The sequence below is a fragment of the Culex quinquefasciatus genome, chromosome 3 (genome assembly GCF_015732765.1).
Source record: "Culex quinquefasciatus strain JHB chromosome 3, VPISU_Cqui_1.0_pri_paternal, whole genome shotgun sequence".
NCBI lineage: Eukaryota > Metazoa > Arthropoda > Insecta > Diptera > Culicidae > Culex > Culex quinquefasciatus.
This window is the reverse complement of record NC_051863.1, coordinates 67,444,975-67,461,092: the sequence shown is the minus strand read 5'-3', so window position 1 is coordinate 67,461,092 and position 16,118 is coordinate 67,444,975. Positions and strand designations below refer to the sequence as shown.

General features: G+C 43.5%; 2 protein-coding genes and 1 long non-coding RNA gene across 8 annotated transcripts in view; 2 read left to right on the top strand and 1 right to left on the bottom strand.

Moving 5' to 3' along the window:
* Nucleotides 1–38: 38 nt before the first annotated feature.
* LOC119769694 lies at nucleotides 39–2,008 on the top strand. The gene is made up of 3 exons (XM_038263087.1): nucleotides 39–616; nucleotides 1,723–1,780; nucleotides 1,841–2,008. Exons 1-2 carry the CDS (start codon nucleotides 196–198, stop codon nucleotides 1,767–1,769), a joined length of 468 nt encoding a protein of 155 aa, XP_038119015.1. The 5' UTR covers nucleotides 39–195; the 3' UTR covers nucleotides 1,770–1,780; nucleotides 1,841–2,008.
* A 5,685-nt stretch (nucleotides 2,009–7,693) lies between these two features.
* LOC6044305 (E3 ubiquitin-protein ligase hyd) overlaps nucleotides 7,694–16,118 on the bottom strand; it is a 32,790-nt gene continuing 24,365 nt past the window's right edge. For all 6 annotated transcript variants that reach the window (XM_038263675.1, XM_038263680.1, XM_038263676.1 and 3 more), the window contains exons 11-16: nucleotides 15,921–16,105; nucleotides 10,153–11,573; nucleotides 9,884–10,090; nucleotides 9,674–9,821; nucleotides 9,377–9,607; nucleotides 7,694–9,301 (exon numbers count right to left, since the gene is read on the bottom strand). In XM_038263675.1, coding sequence (XP_038119603.1) covers nucleotides 9,089–9,301; nucleotides 9,377–9,607; nucleotides 9,674–9,821; nucleotides 9,884–10,090; nucleotides 10,153–11,573; nucleotides 15,921–16,105 — 2,405 coding nt within the window. In that variant the 3' untranslated portion in view covers nucleotides 7,694–9,088. The remainder of the gene's footprint in view (nucleotides 9,302–9,376; nucleotides 9,608–9,673; nucleotides 9,822–9,883; nucleotides 10,091–10,152; nucleotides 11,574–15,920; nucleotides 16,106–16,118) is intronic.
* Nucleotides 11,568–13,685, top strand: LOC119769890. The gene is made up of 2 exons (XR_005278561.1): nucleotides 11,568–13,440; nucleotides 13,501–13,685. It is a non-coding gene; the product is annotated as an uncharacterized LOC119769890 (long non-coding RNA).

The window sequence follows — 16,118 nt, the reverse complement described above, 5'->3', positions numbered from 1 at the left end:
CGCAGGTAACCATGGGTCCCATAGCGACGGCCAACAGAGGAAAAAGGAAAATACAGCGCTCGACCAAAATTTTAATCAGAGAGGCTTTGAGTGTCATTTTGTGAGGTCGTGTCTGGCATTGTCTCGCTTTCGATTTGGCTTTTTTTCGTTTTTTTGCTTGGTTTTTTGTCTTTCTTTTCAGCGATTTTTACAGGAATGGAGCAAAATTCTAAATGTGGCTGTTCCGCTGAGGAACGGACCGTGACCAGGTCTGTCCAGGCTACCGAGGCATTTGAGGAGGCTATACGTACCCTGACTGTGGCGATTCGGGACAGTCGCCGAGAGCGCTGTCCCGAGGGGTGTTTGTCGGTCTGTTGGCTTAACTTTATGACTGGGATCGTAGCCCAACCCCCGCCGGAGCGTGTTGGAGTTTACCGTCGTAAAACCAAAGGTGACGGTGCTGGCCGCTGTGATGTGGCCACCCAAACCTTTCCGGTAACGCACGACCAGTTGCTTCGCAAAGTCAAGCTAGCGTCCATGCACATTGCAATCAGGCAAGCAAAACATCGTTGCACCTGCGGTATCGTTGAAGCCATTTTGGCCACGATGGAGCTGGAACTGACGGGTCAAAACGCAGGTTTGGAAATCGTCGAGGTGGAAGAGGAAAAATTGGTTCAAATTTTCAAATGTCGCGGCCAAGAGCCAAATTTTCCGTCAGAAATTGTCGAAGAAGATGCGAGTCGAAATTCTAGTGCCAACCACGTCTTCCGCCCTGCTTGGACCATTTTCGGTAGAAAACTTCTGCGCTGTCTGAGCATTGTGACAGCGGAAGTGTTCAAAATTTACACTGGACGCTGATTTTGCGTCTTTTTCTCTAAATTTCTTGTGGTTTTTCTATTTGGGCTGATAGGTATTTCCGATACGTTTTTCTTCTTTGATATTCCAAAACATTCGAACTTGGTGATTGTCGCGAATTTGAACATCAAGCTAAATTTTCTAATCTTTTGATCTGTCGTTTTGTGCGGAAAACTCTTCTCAAAGGGTTTGTTTGCAGGGTTTAAAAATGGGTCATTGAATTATTTTTTTTATCACCAATTTTCCAAATGTGTTTAGTTCATTGTTTGTTATTTCTTATTACAAAATGTATGTTCAAAGTACATTGAAGCTTATTGATAACTTTAAGCGGAATGTAATATTCTTATCGGCAAGAGAATCTTAGATCTAAGCCGAAAGTTTTCTTTGTTTTTAAGTGTTAAAAGTGATGTTAAATTTTGATAAGAAAAAGATATTTTTTTTTTTTGCTAAGCGAAATAAAAAATAACAATCAGTTATTTTACAATTTTATTTCGAAAATCGGTGATGAGAAAAGCAATTGATGAACAAACTTTAAACTTTGTGGGCAAACATTTTGGGAAGAATTGACCAAACAAAACGCACATATCACAAGATTAGAAAGTTTTGATTGATGTTAAACTTACGATGATTGCTATCTAAATTATTTGTGGGTATTGAAGAAGAAAAACAATTGATAAAAGTTAAAAATTTCTGTAAATAAATTTTTTGTGTTCCTGAGCTTACAAATGATACTCAATGCCTCTCTCCAGTGATTTAACGAGTTGTTTGTTATGGTTTAATGTTGACCTAACTGCAATTCGTTATAAAAAAAAAACAAATTGTTCAAACTTTTTGAAATTTCCTTTGCACTTTTAATAACTTTTTCTCTCTTTCTCTCTTTTTTCAAAGGTTTCCCTCATAACTGTCGAATGAGAACGATTGCTGTTGATGGCTGAATGTCTCAAAGGTGAATTTGAGATTTTCAAAGAAATATATAGGGCTTTTTAAACAACATTATTCTTTTCAGATTTGTAACTAACCATAAGAGGAGACGATAAATAGAACGCGGGGTCACGATGGAAATTGGGAAATACCGATGGATTGTGGTAGAGGCTGATGATTCAATGGAGAGATATTTTGAGGATCAACTTAATTTGTTAACATAATCTGTAAAATGTGGTTTTCCATGAAATAAAATATTTAAAAACTGAACATGTTTTGTATTTGTTGCATATGAAAGAAATTAACCCTTATATTATAATTACACTTTGTGATTTCTATTATTCGCGTTTCCTGTCATTATTTGAATATGGTGAATAGGCTAGGTGATGTATATTGATGCATATTAAGCTTTTCGTGAGACACATTTTGAAATTATGCATTTGTTACCTCAAATTTAAAGTTTTGTGGAAGAATGGAAATATTAGGCAAACATAAAAATTGCAAATATCCTTTTTTGTTATTGTTTATTTCTTGTAATGCCGTTGCAAATATTTGTCAAACTTTATGTCGACTTCAAAAAGTATTTGCAACGGCCTGAAATGTGCACCAGAAATAGGGAAACATTCCAAAGCATAAGCCTACTACATACACTGGATTCATAAATTTGAATGTTTTTGTAAAGTTTTCGGTACATCTTACTTAGGAGCAATTATCTACGAAATCGGCCGATTTCTACCATTTTTTTGTATTTTTTTATTTGACTCAAACTTTGTGGGTAGCCTTCCCTATGACCAAAGAAGCTATTTTGTGTCATTTGTGCACCCATAGAAGTCTCCATACAATTTTGGCGGCGGTACCTACGTGAATATCCAAACAGCTGTAACTTTCGTGTGAAGTTTCTGATCAATTTGGTGTCTTCGGCAAAGTTGTAGGTATTGTTGAAGACTATTGAGAAAAAAAATAGGTAAACGGAAAAAAATTGCCGATTTTTTTATTAACCCTTTACAACCCAACCCCGCCTTTAGACGGGCTTCGATTTACAAAACGCCAAAAATCAATTTTTCAACCAATTTTTATTTTTAAAAAACATTGGAAAGAAGAACACTTAAAATTTTAGAAAATCTATGGGCTGGAAGTTTTACTTGTCATTTTTTAGGGGTCAACTTTAGCAGTGTTTTTTTACTAACATTTCTTATATTTTAAGTAAAAAGAAGTATGCAATAATTTTTCTAGTGCCCCAGAATATGCCTCTACGTATTTAGTAGATAGGCAAAATGCAATGATAGGAGGTGGAGAATAGGCCAAATACTACCAAAAACAAACATAAACTAAACAAGATAAATGCAGATTCAAATACTTAAAAATGAAACAACAAAAACATAAAACAAGAGAAGTATTTTTTGATTATCGAGATTTTTTGATATGTTTAAGGGGACAAAAATATGCAACTTTTGAGCAATAGAGAAGCATGGTCAAAAAATCTGCCGCCGAGTTATAAATTTTTGAAAAATAGTGATTTTTGAAAAAAATAATCCAAATTTCATACAAGAAAAAAATACCTAATTTTTTTATGTAAAATTGAATTTGCAACCGAAAAGGCTCCATTTTCAAGATAAAGCCACCGTAAGTTTGATTTTATCGAAATATTTGCAGTTTTTCGAAAACATCGTGGATCCGACAACCCTATCAAAAGTTATTAGCACTTAAGTGTTATTTATACACTTTTTGGAGGCCGGATCTCAGATATTTCAATGAAAATTATGTCCGGGTCCATCATGCGACCTATCGTTAGTTAGATAATCGAAAGACCTTCCGAATGATCCTAGTGTTGAGCCACCCTATTGGAGGTGACGTGCGCGGATGCAACCCTGCGCACAACGGCGCCGCCGTTCAAGAGAAAAAGTGACACGTCACACACAGTTAGTTCTAAGCCAGCTTTCGCAACAATAAAGACACGTTTTGTTGTTACTCGCGCGTATTTTATTTTCCGACAAAGTTAACCGGATCCGTCCCTCCTTTTCGCGTTCCCTGCTGCCGTCGGTACTCTGCTAATCCGGCCAACAGGTTTTGTGCCCAGGAACGCAGCGGAAGAGGAGTTCGGTCGCGCGGAAGCTGAGGAAAAAGTTGCAGCCGGACGATTGGTGAAAAGTTCCGGCAAGATGGCGGACCAGCGCTACGCCCTTCCCAGACTGACCAGCATAAACTACCACACTTGGAAGTTTAAAATGGAGATGTTGCTCATCAAGGAAAGGTTGTGGTCAGTTATCTCCAAGGAGAAGCCGCAAGTTCCCTCGGAGCAGTGGGTGGAGAAGGACGAAGTGGCGCGTGCGACGATTGGCCTGTGGGTGGACGACAACCAGGCTAGGCTGATAAAGACCTGCAAGTCAGCGAAGGAGGCCTGGGAGAAGTTGAAGGACCACCACGACCAGCGTTCCGTTGTGTACCTCCTCAAGAAGCTAGCCCGGCTGGACCTTCCGGAGGGCGGCGAGGTGGAGGAGCACATTCAGGTGTTCAACGAGCTGGTGCAACGAGTCGAGGATGCTGGCCAGGAGATTCCGGACAAACTCCGAGTGGGGCTCATGATGGTTTCGTTGCCAGACTCGTTCGATCCGCTCGTCACGGCCATTCAGCAACGGCCTGTCGAGGAAATCACGTCGGATCTGCTGCAGGCCAGCTTGATGGCAGAGGCGGAGAAGCGGCGTGAACGTTCAAGCGCGGTTGAAAGCGGAGACAAGGCTCTACGCTCGAACGTAAACAAAAGAAAGGGCGGCAAGGGTGGCAACAAACAGCAGCAGCAGCAGCTCTGCAATCACTGCCACCAGCCTGGCCACTTTTGGAGGAAGTGCCCCGAACGGAAGAAGGAGGAGTCGACGAACATGAAGCCAGAGTCAAGCAAGGAGGGTAAGGTCAAGGCGAAGCAAGCAGACGTTTCGGACGAACCCCTCGCTTGGATGGTCGGTCACGGAAGATCGGCAGAGTGGTACGTCGACAGCGGCGCGTCGCGGCACATGACCGGCGACAAACGGTTCTTCAAGGCGCTTCAAGAGAAGGTGAGCGTCAGCGTGACGCTCGCAGACGGGGAGAAGGCGGAAGTTCGAGGCACCGGAAGCGGTCCTCTACGTTCCCAAACTCACCAGCGGACTGATTTCGGTGAGCACACTTGCAGCGAAAGGATTCGAAGTTGTGTTCAACGGCGAACGCTGTGAAGTCCGGAACCGTGCAGGAGTATTAGCAGCCCAAGGGACTCGCCACGGAAGCCTCTACCGATTGTGCACTCCGGACCAAGCAATGATCACAGTGCAGAGGAGCCACACTGCCAACTGCCAACACACCTGGCATCGTCGGCTCGGTCACCGTGATCAAGAGGTGGTTCAAGCGATTCCGGGGAAGTTTGCGGAAGGGATCAAGGTTGAGGACTGCGGCGTACGTACGCTCTGCAGCAGCTGCATGGAAGGAAAGATGTCACGCACTCCGTTTCCGAAGCAGGCTGTGCACGACACGAAGGACAAGCTGGATTTGGTGCACACGGATTTGAGCGGCCCGATGGAGGAAACCCCGAGCGGAAACAGGTACTACCTGTCGCTGATCGACGACTACACCAGAATGACGTTCGTGTACCTGATCCGGAACAAGTCCGACGCTGCGGGCAAGATCGAAAACTTTGTCAAGTTCTGCAAGACCCAGATCGGAAAGACCCCGCGCATCATTCGGTCCGATGGAGGCGGCGAGTACGTCAACAAGGCGCTGCAGGAATTTCTGCGCCGAGAAGGAATCGTGAGCCAGTTCACGGCGCCGTACTCTCCGCAGCAGAACGGAGTTGCCGAGAGAAAGAACCGGTATCTCAAGGAGTCGTCTCTGTGTATGCTGCGCGATGCAGAGTTGGAGCCGAAGTACTGGGGCGAAGCGGTGCTGACGGCGACCTACATCCAGAACCGTCTACCGTCGCGGTCGATTGGGATGAGTCCGTTCGAGAAATGGTACGGGAGGAAACCCATCCAAGAGCACATGAAGATCTTCGGGAGTGAGGCGTGGGTGCAGGTGCCCGCACAGAAAAGGAAGAAAATGGACGTGAAAGCGCGAAAACTAGTGTTTGTGGGATACTCGAACGAACACAAAGCATACCGTTTTGTCGACAAACAAAGTGAACGTGTGACGATAAGTCGTGATGTGAACTTTGTCGAGGATTTGCGTATACCGGACGAGAGAAAGTGCAGTGAATTCGAAAGTGAATCAGTAAAGCACGACCGTGAAGATCAAGAAGTGTCCCCGATGGAGTCCATCGTGCGAAACGAGCTGTCTGATGATGACTCTTTCGAGGGTTACGAGTCCGCCGAGGATCTGTTCAACGGCGAAGAAGCGGTGCAAGAGGCGGCGGCGCCGGGTGACCCACCTGGACCGGGCGAGGCGGATGCTCAACCGCCAGCGCTGGAGGCCGCACCGCGAGCACCGGAAACAGAGCCAGCAGGTCAAGGACAACAGCTGCGAGTGATGCCGGACAGATCTACACGAGGACAGCTGCCGGCCAGACTGAAGAACTACCAAGTCGGCCTGGTGGTGATGGAGCAGGACGAACCAGCGGCGTATCAGAAAGCTGTACGTTGTCCCGAAAAGGAGGAGTGGGTTCGAGCGAACAACGCCAGCAAGAAGAAGCAGACCAAAGTGTGCCGACTGCTGAAAAGCATTTGCGTTCTCCAACAAGCGGCGCGAGTGTGGCACCGGACGATCACCAGAAAACTGTCGCGGTTGAGATTCGAGCGGTGCAATTCGGATTCGAGCATCTACAAGCAGCCAATCGGAGGAGGAGATCAACAGGATCAAGAGAGATAAGAATAGAGCGGTGCCAAAACTGGACGACGGAGGAGCCCAGGGATGAATCCGCGAGGGGGAGTGTTGAGCCACCCTATTGGAGGTGACGTGCGCGGATGCAACCCTGCGCACAACGGCGCCGCCGTTCAAGAGAAAAAGTGACACGTCACACACAGTTAGTTCTAAGCCAGCTTCGCAACAATAAAGACACGTTTTGTTGTTACTCGCGCGTATTTTATTTTCCGACAAAGTTAACCGGATCCGTCCCTCCTTTTCGCGTTCCCTGCTGCCGTCGGTACTCTGCTAATCCGGCCAATACCTAGAACATCGAGGATCTGACATTCCTATCAAAAGTTATTAGCACTTATGTGTTATTCATACACATTTTGGAGGCCGGATTCCAGATATTGTGATAGAAATATTGTCTGAATCTTCCATGCGAACTATCGTTGAATAATTTTTTATCAGATCTTGCCGATGAGCCAGAAATATTGAAGGTCAGCGAATCCTATCAAAATAAAAGAGTAATAAAGTTGATTTGTTAAACATGTTAAGGGGGAATGTTGCTATTTTTACTGAATGAATTGACTTTATGAATGTGAGGAAAACACCAACCACCTAAAGGTGGATTAAGTAACGTTTAAATCATAAAATCATAATTTTATCAAAATCATGCAACTTTGCACCGGTTCGAAACCGGTTTGACAAGAATTCAGCAGCAAGAAACAAGAATTCTGGAGTTATGAAAATGGACCCTAATGGTCCGATTTTCAATGTTGACACATGAAACATCCGTGAAATTTTCCGATCTTTTCGAAAACAATATTTTTTTGTAATCAAGACTAACATTTCAAAAAGGCGTATTATTGAATGTTTGGCCCTTTTAATATAGAAAATTACTCTAGGGCGGACTATTCTGCCCCCCTCCTGCCCTGTTCGTGGACTCGCTATTAGGTTTTACGCCGACTCGGTTTTGAGGTTAGAAATTTGACAGCTTGGCTGCACTGTTTACATTTTTTGCACCTGTGTCTCTGTAAAAATGTACGTGCGTGTGCGCTCGTGACGTCACGCTGTAAAACCTAATAAAGTGAATTTCGGATTATGGAAACGAAATCAAAGACACGCCAGACACTTCCTTTTACAAGTGTTTAAAATGTATTTCCTTGAAATTATGAACTAATAGTTCAGTTGGACTCCAATAAAATTATTGTAGCTTGTGAATTTTTTTTTGTTTGTTTTTAGAGCAATTCCAGCTCAAAACAGGGATTTGTCTGGTAATTTTGTACCCGACCCTCTCCGATTTCAATGAAACTTTGTAGCCATGTTATTTTGAACACTTATATTAGCCTTGGATAACATATCTATTTAGTTTCATTGAAATCGGAGAGGGTCGGATACAAAAGTACCAGAAAAATTCCTGATTTGAGCTGGAATTGCTTTTTAGCAGCTTCCGCACTGAATTTATTGAACTTCGTTTGATTTTCTCTTTGTTATTCTTTCTGCGCCTCTTTCCGGGTATTCTAGTTTAGTAGTAGTTTTAGGGTGGTGCAATTTCCTTCCGCGAATTGATTATTCTAACTTTCTGTCTCAGCGAAACCCTCCCTAGAACCGAGCAAATTGTAAGCGAGTGAAATAAATTGTGGTAGTTTTTCAAAACTTAATAGAGACAAATAATAAAGAACAGAAATTGATGCTACATTGTAGATAAATAATAAAGAATTCTAGCGCGCGTTTTACAGAGCTTTTTATTCGTTTTGTTTTTATTACGAAATGGCGCAAAACGACAATCCCATTGCTGCTGATGCTGCTTTCACTAACTTTTGAACTGAACTTAACGCTATCTAAAGTGTATGCAAGTGTTTCTGTGTGTGTATTTCTCGAAGCTGCTGCTGCTCAAGCCGAGTTCAGCAACACTAACGTTAATTTTATTCGTTTGTATTGTTTTTTTTCTCATACTTTTAGTTTAATTGTATATGATAAATATAGATATATAAATTTATTTATAGGTTTGCATTTATATTGGATATATAAATGGTTTAATCACATTCAAACGCGACGTTATTGTTAATCCTTCTTCTTCCTCTTTCGTCTTTCGTCTTCCTTCTTTACGCACAGAGTTCAGAGAGTATCGAAGAAAACAACACACAATTAAGCGAACGCGTATGTTTCTGTTTTATCTGTTTTGCTTGTGTTTTACAGTTACACAAATGTTTTGTTTTTCTTTTGCTTTTAGATTTCTTTCGTTTTTACGCCGAATCGAGAGGGCACCGGAAGTGGGGGGGAGGGAGTGTAATTTTAGATCGCACGGTCGTTTCAGATTGGATTTTTAATGTGCCAAACTACTCAACGAAATATGTACACACGAAGGAAAAGAGCAAATAAAAACAGGATAATTGTGAGAAGAGAAAATTAGTACTTCAAAGGTTCGATCGCCCCCCGCTCGTTTCCCCACCACTGGTCACTGGTCCTTGACTATGTTAGTGTCTTTTTGCTCTCTCTCACACACTTTCAAGCGCAGTCCGGCTGATTACACAAAGCCAAAGTTTTTCGTCTTGATCGCCAGCAGCAGCTTGTGCCGGAGGACGGCCTTGCTCGAGTAGAGCGGGATGTAGAGCCGCGAGATGCACGTGTTGGCCGTGGGCAGATGGGCGTCGTCCGCCGGCCGAATCGTCACCGATGGCATCGGCTGGAAGCCCTCCTCGGAGGCGGGCAGGGCGGGCGAGCCGGTCCAAAAGTAGACCTGAAGAAGAAAAAAAAAACGTTTCGTCAATTGTTGCCTTTTCGAATCCCCTTTAACACCCAACGCATCACTCACCAGATCCTGCCGCTCCAGGTTGCTCATCTTCTCCACGACGCTCCACAGCCAGCGCTTGAACTTGAGCAGCTTGTCGCTGCTTTCGTTCGACTCGTCGTTGAACGACGTGTACGAGATGAGCGTGCCCACGTGAATGTCGCCGACGCCGTTCAGCAGCAGCCGCAGGTCCTCCGCCGTCAGCTGGTCGAGCGCCGTGTCGGGCAGCACGTCAAACACCCCGGACCGCAGCGACTGCAACACACAACATGTATGAATTAGAGAATGGTTCAAGAAACGAATCCTAGCGCGTCTACTCACGTCCAGTGCCTTCTCCTGTGTTTTGATCATTCGATACTCGGCGTACTTGCGCACGTAGTCGAACACGTTCGTTTCGTTCACCTGGATGTCCCGACCGCCGGGCACGAGCTCGACCGTGCCGGAACCTTCCTCCGGGACCAGATCGATGCTGCAAGAGAGTCAATCATCAACTTTCGGTCTTGAAAACAAGTGTCAACCAATAATACTCACACAAAGTTCAGCTCCAAACTCTGCAGGATCGTGATGCCGCTCTTGGTTTGCGAGTCCTTGACCAGCTGGCGGAGCGAGTCGTACACGACGGGGTCGAAGAAGGCCAGATCGTGGAACCGGACCTGCCGCCCTAGGATGTACTTGAGCACGTGGCGCTGCAGGAACAGCGGGAACAGCTCGTTCTGCAGCAGGCACAGGCCAATCAATCTGAAAACGGTTCAAGTTTAGACTCGGTTCAACGGTTCCAATCACACAGTCTCCCATCTTACCTTCCGACGTTTCTAAATGCATTCAGCCGCTCGCTCGACGGATAGCCCTGGCGGGGACTGTAAAAGCCGCGCTTGCCGGGCGAGTAGAATAGGGGCGCGTCGAGTTGACAATCTTCTAGTATCAACACTGGGCCGCTTTTCTTGGAGGAACTCTGGCCGGCGGACGTGTAGCCCGAGCTAGAGCCAGCGCCAGCACCCGTCTGGTCCACCGAGGATCCGCCGGCGGCTCCGGCCACGCTCAGATTGTCGATTTCTAGCCGTTGCCGGCTGAGGATTATTTCCAGCGCTTCGTTTGCCTTCTGGCGAAGACTTTCCTCCGAGGCGAGAAGCATGAGAATCTGCGTCGCCGGAAGGTCCAGCAGCATTCCGGTGATTTTGGGTGCGTTGTTCGGGTAGAGGGCTTGCACTTTCGGGTAGAGTCGTTCTCCGAGTTGTTGCTGGTGCGCTGGTAGACCATCGTTGAGATGCAAGAAGGGTGGACTGCTGTTTCCTCCGACGGCCGCTCCTTGGGCCTGCTCGCTGGCCGGTCGGAATGGCCGTGCATCGTAGTTGAGCGTTTTTCGTGAGTCACGATTTGGGCGCCACAGCGGCTGCTTGCTGGAAAGTCCCCGGCGAACGTTCGGGTCACGATTGGCGCTGCTGCTACCTCCGGAAGCGTTCACTATCGAACTGGACCCGGTTCCAGAGCCGGCAACGCCGCCGCCGCCGCCGCTTGTGCTACTACTGCTCGTTCCGCGATGCCGCTGCAGCATACTGTTGAACGGCACCGTCGTGTACTTGGCCGAGCCCGTCTGGGCCGCGTCCAGGTTCGGTAGCTTCTCGTTGGCCAGTAGGGCTTCGGCAATCGAGGTGTAGAAGCTTCTTGCCACTCCCGAACCCTCGCCAGGTTCATCCTTAAACGTGACCTTGACCCGGCTGAACGCCAACGGTGACTGCAACCGGCGGTTGTTGTAGTGCGTGTTCAACTCCTTGAACGTCTGCGTCAACAGCGACGCCCGGTTCCGCTCCATCTTGGACAGCGTGAGATCCTTCTGCTGGGCGTTGCGCAGCTTCTCCATGTACCGTCTAAACTTAGCCTCTTTCACGGGAAATCCGTTCAGCTCGTAGATCACACTTCCCGGCTCCACGCCGACGTCCTCCAGGAACACCCGTCCGAACAGTATCAGCGACAGCCGCCAACGGCCCAGCAGAATGTCCGACAGGATGTTCGAACTGAGCGTACCCTGACCGCCGGGGCCGCCACTTCCGGACCGTAGATAAATCCCGCGCGGGGGCAACTCCGGCTGCTGCACCGTCTGCTGTTGCGCCACGTTCGGCGTCGTCTCGACCGTCACGTGGGCGGAAATCTCCTGCAGGTCCATCGCCTCCGCATGTTGAATCACTTCCGCCGCACTGGCCGAGCTGGCCGACGGAGAAAAGGCCTGGAAAAACGGGGACGAAAAAAAAAAAACATTATTTTGACTTTGTAAACAATCGTAGTAGACGACCCACACGCGCCTTGTTATTTTTCCAAACAAAGTTGCGCAGGTAACCATGGGTCCCATAGCGACGGCCAACAGAGGAAAAAGGAAAATACAGCGCTCGACCAAAATTTTAATCAGAGAGGCTTTGAGTGTCATTTTGTGAGGTCGTGTCTGGCATTGTCTCGCTTTCGATTTGGCTTTTTTCGTTTTTTGCTTGGTTTTTGTCTTTCTTTTCAGCGATTTTTACAGGAATGGAGCAAAATTCTAAATGTGGCTGTTCCGCTGAGGAACGGACCGTGACCAGGTCTGTCCAGGCTACCGAGGCATTTGAGGAGGCTATACGTACCCTGACTGTGGCGATTCGGGACAGTCGCCGAGAGCGCTGTCCCGAGGGGTGTTTGTCGGTCTGTTGGCTTAACTTTATGACTGGGATCGTAGCCCAACCCCCGCCGGAGCGTGTTGGAGTTTACCGTCGTAAAACCAAAGGTGACGGTGCTGGCCGCTGTGATGTGGCCACCCAAACCTTTCCGGTAACGCACGACCAGTTGCTTCGCAAAGTCAAGCTAGCGTCCATGCACATTGCAATCAGGCAAGCAAAACATCGTTGCACCTGCGGTATCGTTGAAGCCATTTTGGCCACGATGGAGCTGGAACTGACGGGTCAAAACGCAGGTTTGGAAATCGTCGAGGTGGAAGAGGAAAAATTGGTTCAAATTTTCAAATGTCGCGGCCAAGAGCCAAATTTTCCGTCAGAAATTGTCGAAGAAGATGCGAGTCGAAATTCTAGTGCCAACCACGTCTTCCGCCCTGCTTGGACCATTTTCGGTAGAAAACTTCTGCGCTGTCTGAGCATTGTGACAGCGGAAGTGTTCAAAATTTACACTGGACGCTGATTTTGCGTCTTTTTCTCTAAATTTCTTGTGGTTTTTCTATTTGGGCTGATAGGTATTTCCGATACGTTTTTCTTCTTTGATATTCCAAAACATTCGAACTTGGTGATTGTCGCGAGTTTGAACATCAAGCTAAATTTTCTAATCTTTTGATCTGTCGTTTTGTGCGGAATCCTCTTCTCAAAGGGTTTGTTTGCAGGGTTTAAAAATGGGTCATTGAATTATTTTTTTTATCACCAATTTTCCAAATGTGTTTAGTTCATTGTTTGTTATTTCTTATTACAAAATGTATGTTCAAAGTACATTGAAGCTTATTGATAACATTAAGCGGAATGTAATATTCTTATCGGCAAGAGAATCTTAGATCGAAGCCAAAAGTTTTCTTTGTTTTTAAGTGTTAAAAGTGATGTTAAATTTTGGTAAGAATAAGATATTTTTTTTTTTTGCTAAGCGAAATAAAAAATAACAATCAGTTATATTACAATTTTATTTCGAAAATCGGTGATGAGAAAAGCAATTGATGAACAAACTTTAAACTTTGTGGGCAAACATTTTGGGAAGAATTGACCAAACAAAACGCACATATCACAAGATTAGAAAGTTTTGATTGATGTTAAACTTACGATGATTGCTATCTAAATTATTTTTGGGTATTGAAGAAGAAAAACAATTGATAAAAGTTAAAAATTTCTGTAAATAAATTTTTTTGTGTTCCGCGAGCTTACAAATGATACTCAATGCCTCTCTCCAGTGATTTAACGAGTTGTTTGTTATGGTTTAATGTTGACCTAACTGCAATTCGTTATAAAAAAAAAAAACAAATTGTTCAAACTTTTTGAAACTTCCTTTGCACTTTTAATAACTTTTTCTCTCTTTCTCTCTTTTTTCAAAGGTCATAACTGTCGAATGAGAACGATTGCTGTTGATGGCTGAAGGTGAATTTGAGATTTTCAAAGAAATATATAGGGCTTTTTAAACAACATTATTCTTTTCAGATTTGTAACTAACCACAAGAGGAGACGATAGATAGGACGCGGGGTCACGATGGAAATTGGGAAATACCGATGGATTGTGGTAGAGGCTGATGATTCAATGGAGAGATATTTTGAGGATCAACTTAATTTGTTAACATAATCTGTAAAATTTGGTTTTCCATGAAATAAAATATTTAAAAACTGAACATGTTTTGTATTTGTTGCATATGAAAGAAATTAACCCATATATTATAATTATACTTTGTGATTTCTAGTATTTGTGTTTCATGCCATTATTGGAATATGAGCAGTTCTCTCAGATTTCGGTCATTCGATATTTTTTGTATTTTTTAATCCGGCTGAAACTTTTTTGAGGCCTTCGGTATGCCCAAAGAAGCCATTTTGCATCATTAGTTTGTTCATATAATTTTCCATACAAATTTGGCAGCTGTCCATACAAAAACGATGCATGAAAATTCAAAAATCTGTATCTTTGGAAGGATTTTTTTGATCGATTTGGTGTCTTCGGCAAAGTTGTAGGTAGGTATGGATATAGAATACAATGAATAAAAATGATCTGCGGTCAAAAATTTTTTGGTGATTTTTTATTTAACTTTTTGTCACTAAAACTTGATGTGCAAAAAAACTCTATTTTTTTTTATTTTTTTGATATGTTTTAGAGAACATCAAATGCCAACTTTTCAGAAATTTCCAGTTTTTGCAAAAAATTTTGACCGAGTTGTACATTTTTTAATCAATACTATTTTTTCAAAAAATCGAAATTTTGGTCGCAAAAAATTTTCAACTTCACTTTTCGATGTAAAATCTAATTTGCAATCAAAAAGTACTTTAGTGAAATTTCGATAAAGTGCACCGTTTTCAAGTTAAATCCATTTTTAGTTAAATTTTTTGAAAATAGTCGCAGTTTTTCATTTTTTTAAATTAGTGCACATGTTTGCCCACCTTTGAAAAAAATATTTTTTGAAAAGCTGAGAAAATTCTCTATATTTTGCCTTTTTGAACTTTTTTGATACGACCCTTAGTTGCTGCGATATTGCAAAGGTGCAAAGGTTTAAAAACAGGAAAATTGATGTTTTTTAAGTCTCACCCAAACAACCCACCATTTTCTAATGTCGATATCTCAGCAACTAACGGTTCGATTTACAATAACATAACATGAAACATTCGTGAAATTTTTCGATCTTTTCGAAAACAATATTTTTAAATTTGTTAAACCAAGACTAACATTTTAAAAGGGCGTAATATTGAATATTTGGCCCTTTTGAAATGTTAGTCTTGAATTTTGAAAATATTTTTTTCGGAAAGATTGGAAAATTTCACGAATATTTCATATGTCAACATTGTAAATCGGACCATTAGTTGCTGAGATATCGACGATAGAAAATGGTGGGTTGTTTGGGTGAGACTTAAAAAACATCAATTTTCCTGTTTTTAAACACTTGCATGGCAATATCTCAAAGCCGTATCAACAAAGTTCAAAAAAGCAAAATATAGAGAAATTTCTCAGCTTTTCTAAAATATTTTTTTCAAAAGTGGGCTTACATGTGCACTAATTTTAAAACATGAAAAACTGCGACTATTTTCAAAAAAAATACCTAAAAATGGATTTAACTTGAAAACGGTGCACTTTATCGAAATTTCACTAAAGTACTTTTTGATTGCAAATTTGATTTTACATCGAAAAGTGAAGTTGAAAATTTTTTGCGACCAATATTTCGATTTTTTGAAAAAATCAGTATTGATTAAATTTTTTTTAACTCGGTCAAAGATTTTTTGCACAACCTGGAAATTTATGAAAAGTTGGCATTTAATGTCCGCTAAAGCACATAAAAAATGTGTTTTTTTGCATTTTTTTTAAATTTTATATGTGTAAAATAATCATATCAATTATAATCATTTGATGTGTAGTAGGAATTTCAATACATGTATTTCATTCCTTTGAATTCTCAAAATGATTAAATTAGTAAAATTAAAAATATAATTTGATAACGATTTTATCCATTTCTTACTTTTCCCGACATGAACAAAACAAAATCAGACATTCCTGAACTCTTTCACGATTTTTGGTGAATTTCAAAGTTTCCCAATTTCCTCCGTCTTGAGTGGCCACCCTCGACAAGACAAATTTGTCTCACACATAAGGTTACGAGTTAGGTGTTCCGTAAAAAGTGACGGAAATGCACTTGTTTACTTGACTTCCGAAAGTATAATATAATATAGGATAATACAGTGGCGCTGTCAACTCCGTATCTGTCCTCGACGAAGAATCTCAATCGTTCAAGGTCATCAGAGAGTGTCTTTACACGTTACTCTACGAGCAGCACAGTGAGAGCGCGTGTCCACAATCCTTCGAGACAGCCTCCGTATCAGAACGTGCTCGAAACCCACAACAAGTGAGAACAACCCAAAACCCAACTCACCGTTGACGGTCCGGCGCGCACAATCACACTCTTGCCGGGCGACGTTCCACTGGCGGCGGCGACGCCTCCGGATACACTGCTGGTGGCCGCGTACGTGACAAAGGACGTAATCGGCTGCTGCTGCTCGCCACCACCACCACCAATCGAGACCGTTGACGACGCAGCTGTAGACGAGCCGTCCGACGCTGGGGAGGGAGA

What these genes read in the sequence shown, in the direction of transcription:
- LOC119769694 (XM_038263087.1), top strand. Translation starts at nt 196, where the DNA reads ATGGAGCAAAATTCTAAATGTGGCTGTTCCGCTGAGGAACGGACCGTG. An exon ending in ACTGACGGGTCAAAACGCAG is followed by an intron (nt 617 to 1,722) that starts GTTTGGAAATCG and finishes CTTTTTTCAAAG; the next exon opens with GTTTCCCTCATAACTGTCGA.